This window comes from Neomonachus schauinslandi, chromosome 5 (genome assembly GCF_002201575.2).
Source record: "Neomonachus schauinslandi chromosome 5, ASM220157v2, whole genome shotgun sequence".
Taxonomy (NCBI): Eukaryota; Metazoa; Chordata; class Mammalia; order Carnivora; family Phocidae; genus Neomonachus; species Neomonachus schauinslandi.
In genome coordinates this window covers 7,104,357-7,118,571 of record NC_058407.1, presented here as the reverse complement: position 1 = coordinate 7,118,571, position 14,215 = coordinate 7,104,357, and the positions used below count along the sequence as shown (strand labels likewise).

General features: G+C 58.0%; 1 protein-coding gene and 1 long non-coding RNA gene across 2 annotated transcripts; one reads left to right on the top strand and one right to left on the bottom strand.

Annotated features, from left to right (window-relative positions):
• Window positions 1-3,859: 3,859 nt before the first annotated feature.
• LOC123324889 lies at window positions 3,860-4,559 on the top strand. Its single transcript, XR_006540092.1, has 3 exons — window positions 3,860-3,880; window positions 4,126-4,290; window positions 4,547-4,559. It is a non-coding gene; the product is annotated as an uncharacterized LOC123324889 (long non-coding RNA).
• Window positions 4,560-6,125: 1,566 nt separating this feature from the next.
• LOC110578248 (cytochrome P450 2D15) lies at window positions 6,126-10,654 on the bottom strand. The gene is given in 11 exon segments (XM_021687760.1): window positions 6,126-6,737; window positions 6,799-6,937; window positions 7,372-7,559; window positions 7,782-7,923; window positions 8,099-8,275; window positions 8,680-8,748; window positions 8,750-8,835; window positions 8,903-9,061; window positions 9,620-9,791; window positions 10,495-10,558; window positions 10,560-10,654. Coding segments are annotated over 11 exon segments (1,473 nt in total). The 3' UTR covers window positions 6,126-6,555.
• Window positions 10,655-14,215: the final 3,561 nt, after the last annotated feature.

The following is a 14,215-nucleotide window of genomic DNA, read 5'->3' as shown; positions in this document are numbered from 1 at the left end:
AGGTAAGGACGTGGGCGCTGGGGCCATGGCAGGAGCTGGGGGGCTGGTTCTCACTTCGGGGCTGCCCCACTCTCCAGCTGCCTGCCCCCCGGCTCCCAGGGCCTGGCCATGCTGCTCAGAGGCAAGCTGCCCTTCTGTCCCTTTCCTTCCTCGGTACCTTCCTAGTGAAATGGATTCGAAAACCCCCCCCCCCCCCCCCCCACCGAAAACCCACGAACCAAAACCCACACAACCTCATGTCCTATAGCAGTGATCTTCAACGTTGGCCTGCACACCTGTAATTGAAAAATTACGTATCCTCTCATAATTTTAATACCTGACGTCTTTCATTACCAGTTTAGTTTAAAAGGATACGACTTCTGGTGCATTGCAAATACTGACATTGTAAAGTAATTGTATCGCTCTTAAATGTTCTAATTAGTCTTTCTTCACCCACCTGCAGGCGTGGTGTACTACTATTTTCAGGGCTCTGTGGGGAAGCCAGCCCCTGACGGTGAGATTGCTGAGGGACCCTCACAGGTAGGCACTGTGCAGGCCTCGAGGCCGGGGTGGTCTTGCTGTAGCCTGAGTAGAGGTCATGCTCCTCGGCCTCAATTGTTACCCAGCTGTGTGTGTGCGTGCGTGTGTGCGAATGTGAGGGCTCTGCAGAAGTTCGCTGTGCTTCTGGCAAAGTGTCCAAACAGAGGCTCCACCCTTCCGGGGCTGGCTGTATAATCACCTCGGGGCTCTGTGGCCACGGCGTCCACAAACCAAAAGGAACAGATGATCCCTCATTCATGTGAGTAGCTCTGGAATGTGGTTCAGCGCTCACATGTGGATGAGGCGGTGGTGAGCAGGACGCCTGCCTGGGGTTGCATACTCTCCTCGATGTCCCAGATCCAAGAACCTAGGGCAGAAGCCCCTGCTCCCAGCCCTGGGTGGCTGCTGGACGCCCACCCAGGGCCCCATGCTGGACTACGTGCTATCTGCTCGTTCATAGTAAACCTCACAGCTGTCCAGCCGCTTGCACTTTATGTAGATGGGAAACAGGCCCCTAGGTGGACAGTGACTGGATCCAGGCCGCCCATGTTGACAGGACAGAACCACATCCCTGATCTCCGGAGGCCTCCCACTCTCTGAACAGTGCCGTTGGGAAGAGGGGATTCCCACAGAGACAAGGCTGTCTGCAGCCCAGAAGCACTGAGAAGGATGCGCTACACCTTTTGGGGCTGACCATTAAGCCCCTAAGAGGGCCCATATTGGCAGATGCCTTGGGAGACCACGGAGTCCAACTTTGCTTCCTTTCTTTGTTGCTGTTGCTGTGGTTTAAAGTAACCGATCACATTTCCACTTAAAAAAAAAAAAGTTTTATCGTCATCAAAGATAGGCATGTACATAGTTTGATGCTTCAGAGTTTTAAGACCTGAAACCAACAAATGGCTTCCTTGTGCCCCACCCACGATCCCCGCACCCCGGATGGGAATCTTCCCAGCCTCTGACCTTTCCAGCTGGAACCTTTGATTTTTCCATGTTTCTAAATAGTAAGCTTATCCTGCTTTGTCTTGATTTTTCAGATTTAAACACTAGCCAGTGAATTCCTACAGTGGAAGCTGAGGTTTTAGCTCTCGGAACAACTGTCCATTTACTGCCCTCCGACACACACTTCACCCCCCTCCAGCTTCCAGTATAGTTACAGCCGTGTTTTCTGAGTAATGACATTTTCAATCGTTAAAATCTTTTAAATAACATTGTTGCTGATTTTTCTATCATTTTGGCTTTTAAGTCCCCCTCCACTGCAGTGGGCTCATTTTCGGCAGCCGGGTAACCCCCACCACAAAAACAGAGAAGCTCCATCCCTTCAAAAAACTGCTCCAGACTCACGTGCAGTCAGCCCTTCCCCACCCCCGGCATCCAGTGAAGAGTCTTCTGTTCCTATAGTCTGGCCTTTGTGAGATTGCCCTGTAAGTGGAGACATCCTGCCTGTCGTCTGGTTTCTCACCGAGTTTGGTGCGCCCGAGGCCGCTCTGGGCGCATGCGCAGCAGCAGCTCATTCCTTCTTGCTGAGCAGGTGTCCTTCGTGGGGATGCACTGCAGTTCGTCTGCTCAGCACCTAAGAGATATTTGGGTGTTTCTAGTTGGGGGACAATTACAAATAAAGCCGCTGTGGCTCAGTCGGTTAAGCGTCTGACTCTCGGTTCCCGCTCAGGTCATGATCTCGGGGTCCTGGGATGGAGCCCCCGCATCTGGGCTCCGCAATCGGTGGGCAGTCTGCTTGAGATTCTCTCTCCCTCTGCCCCTCCCCCATTCGTGCTTTCTCTCTCTAAAATAAATAAATAAAATCTTTTTTAAAAATCCCACTATAAATATTCATGTATAAGTTTTGTGTCAACATAGGTTTTCCTTTCCCTTTGGTCACCACCGGCAGCAGGGCTGGTGGGTCATGTGGTCGGCGTGCATGTAGTTTGGTCGGAGACTGTGACTTTCCGAGTGGCGAAGGCGAGCTTCCGGTGGTTCCACATCGGCTCCTGCGCTGGCCATTGGTTTTGGCCATGCGGGGCGTGTCTGTCATAGTTTCTGTTAGACCAGTGTGGAGGGCTTACATTTGGAAACTGTGAGAACAGTATTCTTAGCTGAGTCACCTCGTGTACCTGGTTACTATTGGCGTGTGATTTTGGTTTTGTCTCTTTTCTCTGTTAGTTTTCTCTTTACCTACAATTAATTTACCCAGGCTCTCTGCCAAAAAATACCAATCTCCTTGCAGTACATTTAGACAAATTAGGTGCTTTATCTGATGGTTTTTGCAGAGCCATATCTCAGGGAGCCCTCCCTCCTGCTGTCCCCACACGGACAGGATGTCCTCGAGGTTTGCTGCTCAGCTGTCCTGGGACCTCCCTTTCTTGTCGCTCTGGGGAGCCCCTGTCACTCCTTTATTTTGATGGAACACAACCTCTAGGGGAACCTCTGCTTCCTGAGGGTAGTCTTGAGATATTCCATGTCTGAAACAGTCTTAATTCATATTCGACTAAGAGTTTGGGTAGGTATAGAATTCTAGACTAGAAATATTTTTCTCATAGATTTTGAAGATCCTCATTGTCTTCTGGCTTCAAAGACTTTCAAAGAAAAGTCGGAGGAAAATTGAATTCCTAGAACAGAATTTTTTCTTTGTATTTCTGGAAGTTTTTGGGTTCCTTGTCCTCAGTGTTTTGAGATTTACTGATGACAAAATCTGGGGTGAATCTCTATCATCCATTGTCCTGGACACTTGGTGATTCCTTCTCTTCTGCAAACTCATGTCCCTTATCATGTCTTGATAAAACAGGGCCGTATTTATCTGGTATCTCTCCCTGCCACCTCAGTCTGTTGTCTGTTCCCTGTCTCAGAAAGATCTATGAGTTATCTGTGGGAGCTCCTGATCTCTTCTCTCTGTTCTTTCTGGGAAAAATTTTTTTTAACTTCACCTCCTACACTTCGATTGGATTTCTCATTCCCATTATTCTATCATATTTTTGTTTTCAAGAATTAAGAGGTTTTTTCAACATATTCTGTTTTATTCTTGTTTCACAAATGCCAGGTTTTAACTTTCTCAAGACAGGTAGTTCTTAGGTGTCTGCGTATGCAGGCACTGACAGTGAATTAGTGAATTAGTGTGTCACCTCAGCCTTCCCTCCCTCCGCTCTCTCCTTGTCGTGCAGCTCATAGGGGAGACCTTGAGGCCGGTGTGGGGGCCAATGGATAAGTGCTACCCTGTGACCACTCAGGTAGGTAAGGGCTGGGGACCCCACTTCCCCTGGAGTGGGCACCCTGGGCAGGTACAGTGAGAGGACGGCCCCTCCCAGCTGGAAGTCACTTCTGTTTCCCTCTGTAGAGACGCAGAGTCAAGGTCGGGAAGAAGCAAGCCAAGGTAAGTGAGGCTCGCTTCTGTCAGAGCTCCATGTGACGCAGAGACAGCCCAGCTCGTGGCAGGGGAGTCCCAGGGATGGTGGCAGGGCCCCCCCCTTTCCCGGGAAACTTGCAACTCGCTGAGAAGGGAAGGCCTTCCTTGGGAAAACGAAGAACGATACACAGTGCAGGTGTGGAGACGGGCCAGGAGGATGAGGGCTCTGCGGGCCTTTCTGCCCACGTCCGCCCTCCCGCCCCTCCCTGCAGGCCACGGCCCCCAAGGCAACGGGAGGCCTGGGCGGTGCTGCCCCCAAGGAGGAGACTGAGCTCCGGCCTCAGCAGGAGGGGGAGGTGAGGCCCCCAGGGGCGGAAGCCGGCCCCGCTGTGAAGGAGGTGGCTGAGGAAGAGGCGGCAGGGACCCCAGGCTGGGAGGTGAGGATCATCCCCAGCACCTCTAGGGTTCCCAGTGCTACTGGGAAGCCCCAGAGCTCTGCGGGGGGAGGAGGGCAGTGTTGGGGGGCATGGGGCACCCGCAAGGACACGGGGCCAAACTGCTGTCCCGGTGGCGCAAGGAGCCCTGTGGGGCGGAGAGTGGGCCGGACCCTGCCTCCTCGCCCGCCACCGCCGCCTGCCCGTCTGGGTAATGTGACTGTCGTGTGTCACCACCGTGCCCCGTCTTTCTTCCCAGGAGAACACGAAGGTCCCAAAGGAGGTGGCGGTACACCCTTCTGGTAAGACAGCACAGCCCGCCCCTGGGGGGCTTCCGGATGGCGCAGCCTCTCGCGGGCCCTGGGCCGGGGGGCGGGGGGGAAGGAGCCCAGGTAGCCAGGAGCCCCGTCCTCCCCGAATTTCTCCGCCGCCTCCTGCTTCCTTCCTGGTCGGCAGACCCTTGAGGCGAGCGTTTGGTCAGCGCCGGCCTGTTCCCCCCCGCCCTGGGGAAGGGTCCTCCCTGCAAGGGACCCACAGGGCTTGCCTGTCTGTGCTTTGCAGAGGCCTCTGCGGTGGGGAGCAAGGACGAGAGGCCTGGGGGCTGGGTCCCCCGGCTCCTGAGGAAGCTCTGGCTGCACTGGGTCCCAGCCGCTGACATCCCAAAGACGCAGAAGCACGAATGACCGAAGAGCCAATAAACCCAGAGACTTGCTGCTTCTGCAGACCCAGCTGCTTCCTTTCAGGGGCTTCGTCGAAACTCAGCGGGGCCCCGTCCACACTCCCTGCCCTGACAAGCTGTGCCTGAGCCCCGCCACAGCAGCTGGTACTCTGGAGAGGCCCCCCGACCCCATGCTGAGGGGCAGAGCGAGTTCCCCGAATGCGGAGAGCTGGGGAGCTCCATGTTGTGAGCGCATTTAGAAGGTGCTGGTGGGACCTCTGTCAGGGATGCTCTTGGGTCTGGGCTGGAGGGGTGTCCTCTGGCAAAAGAGACCTGGGGGAGTGAGGCGCCTCTGACCTGTCTCTGGTCCCCATACTGTTCCTTAAACGCACCAGGGGGTCTGTCTAAGACCTGGCTAAGGGGGTGCTGCTCAGCTGCTCAGTCCAGAACCAGCCAATTGTGGGCGTGGGCACAGGGGAGGACAGCGGTCCTGCTCTCGGCCGGGGCTCCAGGCTAACAGGGTCATGGCCCCAGAAGTCAGAGCAGGACCGCCGGCCCCAGCAGCCATCTGGTGCAACCATCTCACTGGCTGAGGGGGAAACAGAAGCCCAGGGCAGGGAGGAACCGGCCCAGGGTCACACAGTATCCCGGCCAGAGCAAGGGTGAAAGCCAGGGTGTCCTCCTCCAAAGTCTCCACGTGGCCGCCGCCTCCTCTGGCCATTCCACTGTCACATGGGTCCAAGGCTGGCCCCTGTCCCGAGGGTAACCTGGGGCCCACAGGTCTCACTGCCTTCCCCTGGTCAAGTCTCCTGAGAGCCCAGCTTGACCCAGCCACTCAGAGGACTGTGCCCTAGGTTGGAGCCCTGATGAGTGGCCTCCTCCTACTCTAGCCTGGCCGTGAGTGGCAACTTCTAGGCAGGCGCCTGGACACAGGCATCCCTGAGGGGCTGGGGAAGGGGTCCCACCTAGCTTGGGGTGACTGACTTAGGGAGGTGGCTCACTCCTGGACTGCCAAAGGCTTCCCAGGGAAAGTTCTGGCACCTGTGGACTGAGCCCTGGGTGTTAACCTGGCACATCCCCTCATGGCCATCCCTGAAGTCCCCACCTTTGGGGGAGTCGTAGATGCAGTGGGACAGAAGAGCTGGTGGTGCTGGCGGAGCTGCTGACCCGTGGGGTGGGGTGGGGTGGGTGGCGTTGGACCTGAGATGTGGGTGTCCAGGCTGAGTGGGGCCTGCCCCCCCCCACCAGTGTCCGGCTGAGAGCTCTCAGCCCCTTGTTCTGGCTCTTCCCGCCATGAGCCAGGACCTAAGTACAGACATTGTCACTAACCCAAGTCGCCAGTATTGGGTCCCTGTGGGTGACTAGGGGTAAGCTGTGATCTTCTGACCCTCACTATCCCCATCTCTCAAATGGGATCAAATGCAAAGTAAGGATGGCTCAGGCAGGGGTACGGGCTGGCCCTGGGGAGGCTGCTAAGGCCCCATCACGGCCAGGGGCTGCTCAGGGGGCCCTGAGGGGACTCAGAAGCCAGGATGGAGCCACCCAACTGGTTTACTGGCCCATCAGGCCCCTGCTGAGGAGCTGGTGGGGCAGGGGGATGCTTCCTCCCTCTAGCGAGGCACAGCATGGAGCTGGGAGGGGGCTGGGGTCACCAGGAAGGAGAAGACCCTGTGGTCGCTGGGCCAGGGCTGTCCGGTAGGCACGGAGAAGCTGAAGCGCTGCAGGAGGCAGGTGAAGAAGAAGAAGAGCTCCATGCGGGCCAGGGGCTCCCCGAGGCAGATGCGGCGGCCCGTGGGGGGGGTCCGGGGGTGCGCCTCAGGAGGGGCCAGCGAGTTGGGCACCCCAGGCACCTGCGGAGAAGGGCACGAAGGCCTCCTGCTTGACGAATCGGCTCTGGGCATCCAGGAAGTGCTCGGGGTGGAAACGGAAGGCCTTCTTCCAGACCTTCTCGTCCTTCAGCACTGACGATAGGTTGGTGATAAATCTTGTCCCCTGGCAGGAGATGCCTGGCATGAGTGGGGTCCAGGCTACAGGACGCCCAGACCCCGCCACCGAACATCTATGGGCGCACACTCTGCCTGGCACACACCCGGCCTCATTTAAGTAACACCTCAGCCCGAGCACCCTCTGTCCGCACGGCGGGGCCGAGTGCCTCACCACCCATGGGCATCCACGCTGCCACCCACCCCTGCGCACGGGCTCCTTCAACACCTTGTGGCAGATTTCAGTTTGTCCTCCCCAGGGACTGGGGCTCTGAAGGGACAGGGCTGGCCCTGCGGATGCTCGCCCCCCCGCCCGGCCCCCGGGGTAGCCGGCGCCTGCAGAAACGCGGACTGAGGGCCCGGGCCCTCCCGGGCATTAGCTGTGCCGGGGCTGCCAGGCTGGAGGTGGTGCTGCACGCGGGTGAGGGAGGCCCGCAGACCTACCTTGGGGACGGGGAAGCCCTGCACTTCAGGGTCTCGGGACGTCATATGAAGCAAGCCCAGTGGGATGATGTCCCCAAAATGCTGCACCTCATGGGCCACGGCCATGGTGAAGGGCATGTGGGTCTGGTCCCCCATCTCTGGTCCCTGCACCCGCCCTATCACCTCATCTATCTCCTGTTGGACACATCCTGGACAGACAGGCATCCCCACAGTGGTCAGAACCCAGGAGTCTGGGCTCCGACCTCTGCCTGACTCCTGTGGGGGGCTTTGCCCACGTGGAGGCAGCTCTTACCTCCGAGCTAGGGCCCAGCCTCTGCTCGGAGCTTCTGGGGGCCAAATCAAGCTCAAGGGGCCCCAGCCTGTCCCTCTCCTCCCTCATCCATCCCACCCGGCCCCCAGGGTGGGCTCACACTGCACGTCCGGGTGCAGGATCATGAGCAGGAGGGCCCAGGTCAGCGTGGCTGAGGTGGACACCATCCCAGCAGCGAAAAGGTCAGATGTCACCATGCCCAGGTTCTCATCATTGAAGCTGCTCTCGGGGCTCCCCTTGGCCTGGGCCATGCCGAGAGAGAGGGTGAGCTCTGGGGCAGAGGGAAGGAGCCCCAAATGGCCTCCCACCCCCGCATCCATCAGTAATCACTGATCACTGGCTGATATACGGGCCCCACCATCCTGGGCCTTGATTCATGGGGCCTTCAACCCACAACCATTGTCCCTGACACCTCACCTTTTCCACCTCATCCAGGAAGGCATCAGTCAGGTCTCAGGGTGGCTGGGTTGGGTCCCGGGTCATCCTGTGTTCCTGTATTAGCTCATCTATTAGGATCATGAGGGTCTTCTGTGCTGAGAAGACCTTGTTGGCCAGTCCCGGGATGCGCAAGAGCATGGGGATGGAGTTCAGAATCTGTGTGGACCACAGATGGGGGACCTTCCTGTGCTCGCGTGTTCGTCTTGATCAGTCAGGTCCCGCGGCCTCCAGAGTGTCCCCACCATTGACATGGTTCCTCCCTAAGTTCGTCCTTGATCCTCCTTCCTGGCCCGGGGACCAGAAGGATAAATCTAAAATCTAGATCTCATGGGCTCTGGTGGCTTCCAATGAAGGAGGTGCTAAGATTCCTTAGCCGTCTCCCTGGGCCCGCCTCTGCCATCTCCCTCGTTTGGGATTTCCCCACCTCCACGCCTCCCTTCTCGGAACGCCTTTTCTCCCCCGCCCCTCTCCCCACCCCCTCCTCCGGGAGGCCCATTTTAGGGCGAGGCCTCCTCCCCGGAGCTCGCTCCGCAGGGCTCCTTGGCGCCTCGGCCCCGCACCTCGCGCAGGAAGCCCTGGTCCTCCTCCACTCCCGCCTGCAGTCGTTCCAGCAGCTTGAGGAAGGGGCCGGTCGTCGTACTCGAAGCGGCCCCCGTAGGTGAGGGCGGAGATCACGTTGCTCACCGCTTTATCCACGCGGGCGCCGGGGCTGAAGGCTCGCCTCCATCGCCTCTTCCCGGGCCCCTCCATCCATCCCTGTCCCCGGGGTCCCTCAGCCGCAACTCTCACCAGCATGGTCGGCGAAGGCTTCACAGAGGCCCGAGGCCTCCTCGGTCGCCCACTGCTCCAGTGACTTCTTGCCCGGGCCGAAGCTGCGCAGGGTGGACACGGAGAAGCGCCGCGGCTCGCGCCACTCGCGCGGGTGGCGCGCCAGAATCACACCTGGGGGCGTGGCTCTGGCGTGTCCGCTCCGCCCCTGCCCCGTTCACAGTCCCGCCCCCTGTGATACAGGCCCGGCCCCCTGCCCGCCCATACCAACCTTGCTCCTTACCCCCACTAAAGCGCGCCCACTTTGACACCCACTTCCCGCTGGGCACACGTCGCTCTGCCTGCCCGCTTTGCTCGCCAGCCGGAGGCAGGTGCTGGCCCCACTCCGCTCTGCCCACCTTGACTCCTTCTCAGTCAGGGAAAGTCCTGGCCCGCCCCCTGCCTCGCCCACACGGATTGCGTCCTCCTCATTCCCGCCCACCCTGGACATCCTGTCCCTGCTCCCGCGAGCCCGGGGCCCACCCCGTCTTGGGCAGGCCCCGCCCTCATCCTCCCGCGTCCCACTCAGGCACTTGGCACCAACTCCTTCCTCCACCTGGAGCCCCTCCAAACTTGCTACCTCTTCCCTGCACTGCACGTCCACGATCCTGGCCCCGCGTGGGCCTGCCGGAGCTTGAGTCACTGCTGGCCCAGTCCCGGCCAGGCCTCGGTCTGCCCCCATCCTCCGCTTGCCTTGGGAGGGCGGCCGGAAACCCGTGGGCTCATAGACCCGCATAGGCGGCCGGTGGGCTGTGTCCTCGCTGTGGTACACCAGTGCCTCGCGCACGGCGTCCAGGCCACTGAGCACGACCATGGGCGTCCAGACCAGCTGCAGGCTGAACACGTTCCCGAAGCCGCGCCGCAGCTGCAGGCCAAGGGTCGAGGGCGTTCGTCAAGCCGGGGGCCCACCAGGCTGCAGGCCTCAGTCTCATGGCGCTAGGCTTGGGGCACCCCTGGGCCACCAGCAGCACTGGGGTGCAAGGGCGAGATCGGCCTCGTGACCGTGGGGGTCACATTCTCTCTGGAGGAGGGGCTGACGCTGGATCACACCTCTCAGCTATGACTTTGCAAAGGTCACCAAAATTGTCACTAGGCCAAGTTAGGATCCTAGCCCACAGGTGATAGAAACTCAAGTTCATAGAGGTGAGCACTGAGGCCCAAAGACCCACAGCAGCAAAAGAGTTGAACCTGTCACTCTACCTATCTCAGCCTCGGTTTCCTGATTTAAATGGGGCTCATGTCCAGATTCCTTCCCCCATTCTCAAGACCTTTCCTCCTGATGTCATCAGAAGGGACCCAGGTCACGTAATTTAAGTGCTATGCAACTGGATCTCAAATCCACTGCCAAGTCCACACTCCACTCCGGGCCTTCGCTTTCGCTGACCTTTGTTTGGAAAACCCAAAGTGTCCTTCAGGCCCTGCACAAAGGCCCTCCCACAGTTAGCCCTGCAAACCTGCCTCTTCTCAGCCCATCTCCTTGCGCAGCCTTGTGGCTTCACCCACCAGCCGCTGTCTGCTGCCAGGTGGGGTCCCCAGGATCTCTGCTGCCACCCCCCTACCTTCGTTACCTGGTCAAAGTAGCAGAGTGTGTTCTGGAAGTCCATCTGCAGCAGGTTGCCCCGCAGGGGCAGCCCAGCATCTGCGCCTGTGCATCAGGTCCACCAGGAGCAGGAAGGTGGCCACGGCCACGGCCAGGGACCCCAGCGTATCCCCAGTCAGCAGCCCCATGGCTGCCTCCGCGCCCCCTGGCCTCCTCTGGCACACGGGTGTCCCTCACCACACCAGGGCCCTAGGACCAGCCAGAAAGGGTGCTCTCACCACACTCGGGGAGCTCATCCAGCCTGGCCCCGCTTTCTAAAGGGAGCCGAGACCGGCCTTTGCCCTCTGCCCCGAGTCAACATGTCAGGGCGACTGTGCTGCCAGAGGTGCAGGGAGGGGCCGGGCAAGGTCAGGTGCAGGGATGACCCCAAGAGTCCTGTCCCTCCTGGCCTCTCTGGGTGCCTACCCAGGGTAGTGGGGTGGGGGTAGGGGAGAGATGATGAAGCCCCCCCTTCAGCCTGACTCTCCAGCTCTGCTACAGGCTCCGAGGAAAAGCCAGGGGTCACTGGACTTGGTCCTGCCACCCACCTGTCATATTGGCCTTGGCCCCAGAACACATCTGTGCCCGATCACGTTACCTGCCTCCTCCCAAGTGGTTTTCGCCTCCCGAGTTTGTTACTGGCACTTGCCCAGTGCTGTAGGGAGGTCGCAATGATCAGAGGGACCATGTGCAGGGGGAGGGGGCAGCGTGGAAATGAAGTTCTCAGCGTCCCCTCCCTTCACCCCAGTTCACTCAACACACACAGAACCCCACAATCACCAACCGCTCACACATTCACAGACACTACCTACGTGCTCACATACTGACAATCACAGGCATTTACACACCCACAAAACCATGCACACACCACCCACATGCACCACTTACACACACACACACACACACACACTCGGACGCTGGAGGTGCCCTGTGCTGGGTGCTGGGCTAAGTACGGCAACCCAGTGGGAGGACCATGGTGAGTCCTGCTCCAACGTGCTCATGGCCCAGAGGAGGCGTGGGGAGCCAGAGAGCGGCCAGGCCCGGTCAGCAGTGTGGGGACCGCCTTCAGGGTCATGGGGACATTGCCCCCAGGCTGGGACAGGACGTGCCGGGAACACTTCATGGAGGACCTTGGCTGGCTTGAACCACAAGCCAAGGTGACCTGGCAGCAGGGCCAAAGCCCCACTGCAAGGCCTCGTACACGGTGGGTGTGGGGGCAGTGCGAGGGGGCTTTGCAGGTCGGGCTGAGGACTAGACTGTGGGAAACCGGGGTCTCGGGGCTTCCGGGAGGCAGGGAGCCCACTTTGGAGGCCACTCAACAGACCAGGAGGGCGAGACCCAAGGGCACGCGGGGGCCTCTTATCTGCCTCAGCTCAGTGTCCCGGAGAGCAGCACAAAGTGGGCAGGACGGCCCAAGCGTGCTGTCACCCGCTGGCCCTGGAAACACTGCCTTTATCTGCCGGTCATTTTGGTTGCCTTCCCCAAGTGGTCGCCTTAATGGCGTCATGAAGGGCAGTGGCCTGCCTCCCCGTCCTAGGGGCCTGCCGTCCAGGATCGGGTGGCCGTGAGGAAACCGGCCGTCATGAGGCCTGTGGCCTTTTGCCATCACTGGGCAATTGCAGCTTCGTGGTCCCCAAGCACCGAGGAGAAGGAATCTCAGGTCACGTCAGGAGGTCAAAGTCCTAGAGCGGCATCAGGGGCCATTCCAAACGCACGCTCGGAGTTACGTCTACACTGTTTGAAAGTGAACTTCTCCAAGGGCCAACACATGTTACTGAGATTGATTTAGAAACACTCTGCCCCCCCGCCCCCCGTAGGGGTGGGGGGGTGAAGCTGCTCTGGTGAAGCTGGGGTAAGCGTGAGCACTCCCGGGGGCCCTCCGGGTCAGGGGTGTTCAGCGCAGGGGAGGGTTTTCTGTCGGGAAGGGACGCCAGCAACACGGGGACTGGGAAGTGCCGGCCCGGGGCCCCCCACGCGATGCAGAGCGCAGTCCTGGGCGGGGGCTCTAGAAAGTGGGTAGGGAGCCTGGGCACCCAGCGAGGGTGGCATTTCGCTCGCCTTGCCCCCGCCCCCTCCCCGAGGCACGGCCTGCCCGCGGAGGAAGCCCCCCCAGTTCCCACTCCTTCCTGCGGGCAGAAAGGAAAAGCGGACCCCCGCATCCAGCTTGCCAGGGGCAGCAGGCAGGTGGGGGCGGTGTTTTAAGGGTACAGGGTGTCCAATCGGCAGACGAAAAGTTCTGGAGATCCGTCGCACGACAATGTGAATATACTTAACACTACTAAACCGCACTTACTGGTTAAGACAGTAAATTTTATGTTTTTAACCATAACTTGAAAACATATATAAAAATCACCATTGCATACCTATTAAAATGGTCAAAATCCAGAACACTGACGACACCAAAGACTGGCGAGCCTGTGGAGCAACCTTCATACATTGCTGGTGGGACCGCAAAATGGTACAGCTGCTGCGCGAGTCAGTTCCATCGTTCCTTACAAAAGGAAACCTTCTTACCATAAGATCCAGCGAGCTCCTTGATTATTGACCCAAAGGAGTTGAGAACTGATGTTCACACAAAAACCTGCACACAGATATTTATAGCAGCTTTATTCATCATTGCCAAAACTCGGAAGCAACCAAGATGTCTTTCGGTAGGTGGATAAATGGTAGTACATCCAATGGAATATTCTTCAGTACTAAAAAGAAATGAGCTACCAAGCCACGAAAAGATGTGGAGGAACCTTAAATGCATTATCACTAAGTGAAGGAAGCCAATCTGACAGGGCTGCATACTGTAGGATTCCAACCATAGGACATTCTAGAAAAGGCAAAACTATAGAGATAGTAAAAAGCCCAGGGGCTGGGAGGAGGGAGGCAGGACAGGCCGAGCACAGAGGATTTTTAGGGCAGTGAGACTACTCACTACTGTGTGATACTGGAACTGTTTGTCCAAACCCACAGAATGTGCAACACCAAGAATGAACCCTAATGTTAACTATGGGCTTTGGGGGACAATGATATGTCAGCGCAGTAGGATCACCGGCTGTCACAAAAATAGCGCTCCGCTGGGGAAGGCCATGTATGGGGGGCAGGGGGTTTTATAGGAATGTTCTATAACTTCTGAATACTGCTATGAACTTAAACTTGCTCTAAAAAAGTGTATGGAAAAAAATACATAGAACTTAAAAGCAGTGGGAGCTGAAATGCACATGAGTGGAGGTTTCCTGCAGAAGCCGGAAAGCTGGAGCCAGGAGGGGAGCGTGGCGCAATGGTCATGTCAGAAGCCAGTTTGAGGAAAGACCTAGAATCATCACAAGTACCTTGCTCAAGGATCATCAGCAAGTCAAAAGGGGACAGAAGAAGAAAAGCAAAATGACAAAGAATCATTTGCCGTCAGGAAAATATTTTCCTCAAGATACATATTTTTCAAGTTTTGCGGTTTAGCCCCTGACACTTGAAATCTATCAAATTCATATGAACTGTGTTAATGCCAAGCCCAGACTAGACGGAAAGCCACACAGCTCAAAAAGCCGTCATTTCTATGCAGGTCCCATGGCCCGCACAGCATGCCCACCCACGCCTCCATCCTGGTGAGCGAAATGAGAAATGGGCTGCACCGCTTGATGGAACCATTAGGACAGAATTAATCTGCCATTTCTGCAGCCCCAAATTGATGAGCACGCAGGAACTCATTTATAATTGCTTATTTC